This window comes from Epinephelus moara, chromosome 16, assembly GCF_006386435.1.
Source record: "Epinephelus moara isolate mb chromosome 16, YSFRI_EMoa_1.0, whole genome shotgun sequence".
NCBI classification, from domain to species: domain Eukaryota; kingdom Metazoa; phylum Chordata; class Actinopteri; order Perciformes; family Serranidae; genus Epinephelus; species Epinephelus moara.
This window is the reverse complement of record NC_065521.1, coordinates 47,257,617-47,265,854: the sequence shown is the minus strand read 5'-3', so window position 1 is coordinate 47,265,854 and position 8,238 is coordinate 47,257,617. Positions and strand designations below refer to the sequence as shown.

General features: G+C 45.1%; 1 protein-coding gene across 1 annotated transcript; it reads left to right on the top strand.

The window, feature by feature from the left end:
- The first annotated feature begins 435 nt into the window (after window positions 1–435).
- On the top strand, window positions 436–1,191 carry LOC126402374 (putative protein TPRXL). Its single transcript, XM_050064276.1, has one exon. It carries the CDS (start codon window positions 436–438, stop codon window positions 1,189–1,191), a length of 756 nt encoding a protein of 251 aa, XP_049920233.1.
- Window positions 1,192–8,238: the final 7,047 nt, after the last annotated feature.

The following is an 8,238-nucleotide window of genomic DNA, read 5'->3' as shown; positions in this document are numbered from 1 at the left end:
GGTAGAAAGATGGGGACACGACAGGTGTGTTGAGCGCCCCTAAAGTAGGTGTGATACTCGCCACTCCCTAGTTTCTAGGACGTAGCGTTGAGGAGTTATAGCCGTTTTAATTTTCCCATACGAGTTAATGGTGCAATGAAAATTTGTCTAAGTGTCATAGCGAAAATGTGTAACAAAATGCAAAGTGTTGTTGTAGGTGTTATATAAGTAGTATGATCAAGAGGAATAGCTCATTCGACATCTGGACATCGGAGAGGTAAGACGTACTTTTTTGCTTGCTAAGTGTTAGTGTTTTAAGCTAGTTGCATGTAAATACTTGTAATTTGAGCTGGGTACATAGAATAAATGACATTTATGTAGAATTTAATGAAATTATTTGTGTTTAACTATGAAACACCATTGTAAGGCAAAGTTGTTGTATTGTAGTTAGTAGAGATGCCTCCAGAAGACCCTGAGCGCCACCAGTTGCCCTTTCCCCTTCCCATGGGGTTGTTTGGATGGTTACAGGAGCTTTTTGCTGACGAGGAGCTGTCGTCGTCATCGTCGTCGGAGGAGGACGACAATGATGACGAGGCTGTCCCGGGGCCCTCTGGAGTAGGGCTGCACCAGCATGGGCAAGAGGACGGGGGGGAGGCTGGCCCTTCCTCTTCGCCTGTGTTTGGTCCAGAGGAAAGTGCTCCCCCTCTGTATGAAAATTCGGATGGGGAGTACAGCTTCGAACATGCTGGGCCGGGCATGCCCTATTCCCCTAGTTCCCCACCCTTCCCCTCAGACTCAGAGATGGAGGGGGATGACCATGAGTCTGGTGCCACGTCAGAGGACAATGAAGCACCGTGTGACTGTGCTTACTGTGTTGTGGAGAAGGAGGAGGGGGCACCACTCATGGAATGTCCGGTTGAGGAGCAGGAGGAGCAGGAGGAGGAGGAGTCTGGGTGTGCCAGCAGTGAACCAGGCATCCCATCCTCCATCTGTTTTTCTGCGGTGGAGGATATGGAGGTGTCTGGTTCCTGGTCCCCATCCAGCAGTGACTGCTTTGTTACTGCTTGGGACTCCCCTTCTCCTAGCCCCTCTCCCTCCTCCATCGGTAGTACCATTTCCACCTCTTCCACCCCGTCCACCGTGGTCTGCACGGTGGGATCAGAGAGGCCATCGAGTGGTGCCATCTCCTCCGATGGATCCAGTTCTGATTAGTTCTGTTTGTATATCATTTGTTGAAGTGTGTATGTGAGAGTTGTAAATTGTTGTTGTCACCGCAGATTTGATGTTGGTGTGTTCAAAATAAATAAATAAAGGCAGTTCTGAATGTTAAGTGGCCAGGGTGATGGTTATGGGTATAAGGGTGATAACCAGGATCGGTCCGGACCGATCCTCAAGGGTAAGTTCTAGAGAGACGGGAGCGGTGCCTATCCTCCCCATTTGTGGGCGCTGTGAGTCCAACAATAGCACTGTGGAGTATCTAGGATGTAGGGTTCCCGAGTTATGGCTGTTTTAATTTTCCCATATGAGTTAATGGTGAAATGAAAGTTTGCCTAAGTGTCATAGCGAAAATGTGTAAGAATATGCAAAGTGTTGTTGTAGGTGTTATATAAGTAGTATGATCAAGAGGAATAGCTCATTTGACATCTGGATATCGGAGAGGTAAGATGTACTTCTTTTTCTTGCTAAGTGTTAGCGTTTTAAGCTAGTTGCATGTAAATACTTGTAATTTGAGCTGGGTTGATAGAAGAAATAACATTTATGTAGAATTGTATGAATTTATTTGTATTGAATTATGGAAAATAATGTTAAAACAAAGGTTTTGTGTTGTACTTAGGAGAGATGCCACCAACAAATTTTGAGGTCAACGAGTTGTCCAGCGTGCAGCCCCCTGTGGTTGTGGGATGGATGGAGGGGTTGCTGGAGGAGGAGGAGGAGTTGTCATGGTCGTCCGAGGAGGAGGAGGAGGAGGACTATGACGACCATGGTCTACAAGTTCCTGGCCTGGGATTGGGTGGTCCAGATGCAGGGTTGTCCCTGCAAGGACCAGGTGTTGTTTTCTATCTGGCACCACAGGTGGTAGACCAGGGAGGAGGGCAAGGTGAATGGGGCGGTGAGCGTGGTGACTCCCCCCCACTCATATTTGAGTCCGATGAGAGTCCGCCCCCACCGTATGAGAGTCCGCCACCGTATTATTTTTTGGGTGACGCGGAGGGGGATGAGGTTGAGGTGGGTGGGGTTGCCACCCCTCCTGTGTTTGGGTTGGGTGAAAGTTCATCACGTGTCCTTGAAGATCTTCGACCTTACTTACCTGTGTACACAGGAACATGCTGTCGTCAGGTGGAGGAGGATGCAGTAGGACTGTTGATCAGCTGGTTGGACGTGGTGTTGGAGGAGGAGGAGGAGGAAGAGGTGGTGGACATGGAGCTGTGCGGTTCTTCGTCGTCATCCAGCCGTGAGTCACGTGTGAGTGGTGTGTGCTCTTCTCCCCATACCCAACCCAGTGATGTGACGTCCGACACGGGATTGAGCCCTGAGACAGAGTCGCGTTATGTCAGCGACTAGTTGTTGTTAGTTGTTGTGGAGTTCCATATTGTTTGTTCGTGTATGCAAGATAAAAGTTAAAGACAGTGTTTGGTGTGTGTTGACGAATGTTATGTAAAAAATAAAAATGAAACAATAAAAAGGTAAAGACAGTGTTTGGTGTCCATTAAGGAATGTGATGTAAAAAATATAAATGAAACAATAAAAAGTTAAAGACAGTGTTTGGTGTCCATTAAGGAATGTGATGTTAGGGTTAGGGTTAGGGAAATGAGTTATTGTTATTTGTTTGACCACCTGGGATTTTGGTGCACTGGCCTGGGGGTGTATTATCCACCGTTACCCATCTCTCTTTCCCAGAATGAGAAATAAATGAAGTTATTTATTTTTCTGTTCTGTTACTATGGTTTTTTACATTTTTTTCCTTCCAACAAGAGGTTTGTGTTATATATATATATATTATTGTTGTTTTTATTTTGAATTTTTTTTAATTATATATATTTTTTTATTTTTTAGGTTTTATGATATCATTTATATTATTTATTTATTTAAGTATTATAGAATTATATGTACCCCAAGATTTTTTTTTTTTTTTATATTATTAAAGATGCATTATTTTTAATCTTTGTTGAAATAAGTGATAGTTTAAAGAACCTATACCACCACGTAAGAGTTATTGTGAAGAAAAATCATGATAATACATACACAACCAAATCTTTTAACAACACCTCAAAAAACGACACAAGTTGAGAAATTGATAGCTATTTGGTTTTAAAAAAATTTTTTATTGCAGGTTGAAATCTATTGGCAGTGACCAGTGGAAATCGGGTGCAGCTCAGGATATATTTCTAAGTAGTACAGGTATGTAATGAAACCAGTGTATGATAAGCCTTCTACATAATAAGAAAACCATGAGAATTAGATGTTTGTTTATTGAGTCTTTATTACTGTATTTCTGTCTGGAAATTTGCTGTGAAAGAGAGAAAGGAAAGGGGGAGGAAAATATGGTTAGTTGTGGGAAAAAAGTCATTCGTTTAGACCTAGAGGTTGTCTGCTGTTTATTTTTCTAATCCAGGCCCCCTCTGCTCTCCTCCTCTGACCAGCAGACCAGTTTGGATTGCTCTCCACACCTGAGATGGTAAGATGTGAAATTGAGTGAATTTGGAAGTGTTGTAACAGGGGGGTCTCAGATTCGCCTTTGCTAATGCTGTACAGATGTTGGTGAAGCCTGGTCCGGATGCTGTTGCCTGTTTCTCCTATGTAGATTTTATGACATTGTGTATATTGAATAAAATATATTGTGTTGGATGTGTTTCGGGTGAAACGCCCTCTGATCGGGTAGGTGGCTGCGGAGTAAATGTTAGTGGTGGAGATGGATGGGAGGAAGTGATCCCGCTGCATTTGGTCCCGTTCTCCTCCTCCCCTGCTGGAAAAAAGTGAGCGGATTAGCAGATCTTTAAGATTCTTATTTTTCCTGTGTGCTGCAATGGTCCTGTAGTTGGGAAACGGAGTGTGTGACTGTTGTGTTGTGAGAAAATTGTTTTTCCAGCTGTGTTGTAAAGAAGTGAATTTCTGGGAGAAGGTGGTCACAAGTGGGAGGAGACGGGGGGTTGTCTGTGATGCAACGGGGTCTCCCTCGGATTCTGCGACGGGGCTGTTCTCCCCCTGGCGTGCACCTGTTCGTGATTGGTTATTGATGAGGTCCAGGGGGATGGCATTGGAGCGAGTGGGAGTGAGGGCAGCCAGCGTGGAATTCTTAACGGACCTAAGGAACCGGGTACTGTATCCTCTTTGCTTTAAGCTCTGAAAAAGTGTTGTTATGGCTTGTTGTAAATGATCCTTGTCTGAACAGATTCTGTGAAAGCGTATGATTTGTGATTTAATTATACCTCTGTATGTGTGTTTCGGGTGATAACTGGTTTTGTGCAGAAGTGCGTGTGTGACCGTCGGTTTGAAATAAACTTTTGAGAGTACCTGTGTGGTTGTACTGTCGGTGTGTTTGAAATATATTGTTGTGTCCAGAAAGTTTATGTGTGTTGTGCTTGTTTCGTATTTAAGTTTTATGGACGGGTGATGACTATTGAGTGTATCGATGAATTCTTGAAATGTGTCTAGTTCGTGTGGCCATGCACCGATAATGTCGTCCAGGAAGCGTAAATAGAAGGTGGGTTGTAGGCGACATTTTGCCAGTGCCTCCCGCTCCCACTCGCTCATGTAAATATTTGCGTGCGCGGGTGCGTATCGGTGGCCCATGGCCGTCCCCTGGACCTGTAAATACAAATTATCATTAAAGACAAAATCATTATCATTGAGACAAATAGTGAGTAGTTGAATTATTTCTTTGTCGGGTCTCGAGCTATCCGGGTATCTGTTCATTACAGTCTGTACCGCTCTCAGGCCCATCTCTGTGTTGATGTTGGTATAGAGGCTATCTATGTCAATTGTGAAGAGATGGTCCTGAGAGGGTATTTGCAGCTGTCTGATTTTATGTAAGAAGTCATAGGTATCTTTTAGGTAACTAGGGTGCATGTTGGAGAGAGGTCCCAGGTGAGTGTCTATGTATTTGGATGTGTTGTATGTGCAACTGTGACAGTCTGAGACGATGGGCCTCCCCGGAGGGACCTGATGGGGGACCGTCCAGGCGCCGGGCTCCTTGTGGATTTTGGGGAGGAGGTAGAATTGCCTATCATGGGGATCCGTAGGANATTTCCAATTGTGATTGTTGTTTTAGGCTATTTTGTATGGGTTTGTAATATCTGAGATTATTGAGTTGTCCATTAGCCTCCATTTTCTATTGTTGTGTGTCCATGATAACAATTTTGGATCCCTTGTCTGCTGGTTTAATGATAATTTGTGTGTTGGATTTTAGTTCTAAAATGGCTTGTTTTTCAGAGATCGAGAGATTATCTGTGCGGTCCGTCCCCCCCGTCCACTGGGCCAGCAGCTGGTGGTCCTGCCAGATCAGGCCCCGGGTTGCTCCAGTGAGGCCGTCCCAGGACGGCTCCCATGTAGATGGATCTGTGAAAGGTAGATGTTCCATGTCTTTTTGTTGAAAGTGATCAATTAGTTTAATGCGTCTATGGTAAGAGTGAAGATCAATTTTGAGCTGTTCCAAATTTGGGTGTGTGGGTTTGGGGATGAACGTGAGACGTCTCTCCAACAGGCTCACCTGTGCTGCAGTGGGTGTGAACCGTGTGGATAGGTTCAGTACGTTGGCTCGAGACCCCCAGGATAAATCCGCTGCTGTGCCAGGGTGGTGAGTTATGGTCGCTGGATTCTGTGGGTGCTGTGGGGGGTGAAAGGTTATTACAAGTTTAACTGTTTGGACCAGTGGGAGAACACCCTGTCAGCAGTCTCCGGGGTCCAATGGATGTTGTCCTGTGTGGTCCTGAAAAGATGCTGGGGGAGTGGCTGGAGATGTGGTAAGTGTGTGTGAATGTAGTTATTGATGGTGGTGAGGTTCTGACGTTGGTCTGGGGGAAGATGTGTGGAAAAGTTGATTATGGGTAATTTTATGTCAGCATTAGGAAAGGCGAATTTTGCCTTTCTATATACTGCTCTGAGTTGTTTAATTGAAGTATTGTGTGGATCCTGGTCCCTGTTGTTAATGCCCACGGAGAGGATCAGGATGTTGGTGTGTGGATGGGGTGTGGTCTTCTCCATGAGCTTTTGAAAATGAGAGAAACAAGCCCCCGGGTAGCTGTCAGCCTGGATTTGATTGTTATGGAATGGGGGGATTCTGTTAATATTGGAATCCCCCAGGATCAGGACCGGCTTCTCTGATTTAAAGGTCCAGTCCTGCAGTTTCCTATTTGACCCGATGTGGTGGCAAATGGGACTGGATGCCGCAGCCTCATCCTCCTCCTCCTCTTCGGCGCCAGGGGTCCTCCCTCCGCTCTGCTCTCTGGTCGGTGTGTGGTATAGGTTTTGAGGGGGGGATCAGGTACCGATCTAGGCCCTGTCATGTTGACGCTCTGGCCGTGGTGGTTCATCATGTTTTCCCCCCTATTATTAGTATTCCCACTTTGTGACTGGTGCAGCCCTGGAGCAGAGTCAGAGTTGGAGGATCCATCCCCGGCACCCAGAGAGGGCGGAGGCAGGAATGTCTGTGTGATTCCGGCTGCGGTCCTGCAATATGCGTCGGGACAGGTCGTTGTGGTTGTATTTTTGTCAGATTGGGTACCTTGATTTTTTGTGTTTGTTATGAGTTTCTTGTGTGTGATTGTTCGAGGCTGACAGGTATTTCCAGGGGGCTGCTGTGTCTGCTGCCCTCCGGTGGAGATGCCTGTGGGGAGAAGTGGGCAGAGAGAGTCCGGTTGGAGTGGTTAATGAAGTGGCTGAGAGAGAGTCCGGTTGGAGTGGTTAATGAAGTGGCTGAGCCTGGAGGAGGGGGAGAGAGACAACGAGGACCCAGGGGAGGGGGGACAGATGATGAGAGCCTGTGTAATCTGCTCCTTCGGTCTCTGTCCCGGGGTGGGAGAGGCTCTACCTCCTGCCCCGTCCCGGTGAGCATCTGTCCTTCTAAGTTTATGTTATGTGTGTTGTTGTTGGAATTTCTGGTTGAATTGTCCATCACTCCCAGAACGTTCTGACCATGCTGACCCCTCCAACAATCACCACTCTAAGGTGGTGGGGGTTCAAAAATTGTGGCCCACTGGCTATTAGTAGTGGTCGGCCTGCCCGACGTTTCGGTCTCATTGGACCTTTCTCAGGCGCACCGACCATAAAATAATGAGTCTGTTTGGCTTTGCATTTCCCTTTTGCTTTGCTCTCCTTTCCCTTTCTCCCTTCTAAGCTGTTCTAATCTTCCCTTCTCCTCTTCTGTCTACCTCTCTGTAGTCTACCCTGTATTTATAGTGTCTGCTGGTAGCTCCGCCTTGTATACTGTGCTGCATTTAGTTTCCCAATGAACTGATTTGTCTTTTTTTAACATGTTTTTAAGTTGTTGTTAGCTTACTTTTTAATCAAATGAAGTAATTTGTTTTTAAATTTGTTTTTAGCTTCTTTTTAACTTGTTTTTTAGCTTAGTTTTTTTTAACTAATTTGTATTTTGGCTGTTTGTTTTTAAGTTATTATGTAATATAGTTGTTGTTTAACTCATTTATTGTTGATGTTTGTATTAATTGTTGTATTTAACTTGTTTTTTAACCCTTTTAAATAAACTATATACCCCTATGAATTTGTCTGTGTGTATTCATTTTGCCTAATTAATGAATTTATTAACCGTTCTATCCTTTTCCTTTTTCCCCTTTGTATTTCCTTTCCCATTACTTATATCCCATCGTTTACCTTTAACCGGTTATGTTTAATTTAACTTTGAGTACGTCGTGTAATACTTTGGCCTAAACTGGTGGACGAAGCCAGCGGCTCTACACGGAAATCTATAATAGAAATGGCCTATTTTGGCACATTTGTGGGACCTCTTGGGTCAACTTACGGGCTAAGGTTAGGAGTAGGGGATTGAATGTCCCATCCCCTGGTAGGGGACGAGACGAGGTGCACGGTCTATCACTCCGATGGATACCCTGCCAGACCGGACCCCCTTGCCTTCTTTACCTATTTGTGCTCTTTGCTTGCTTACTTGCTCTATCTGTGCTTGTTTTGTTCTGTTCTTCCTTCCTCCTGTTTGTCCCTTTTATACTCTCTCTACTTGTGCTCTTGCTTACTTGCTTGCTGTGTTTGTGCTTCTTTCGTTCTGTTCTTCCTTCCTCCTGTTTGTGC

Coding starts and splice junctions, on each gene's coding strand:
- LOC126402374 (XM_050064276.1), top strand. CDS start 436: ATGCCTCCAGAAGACCCTGAGCGCCACCAGTTGCCCTTTCCCCTTCCC.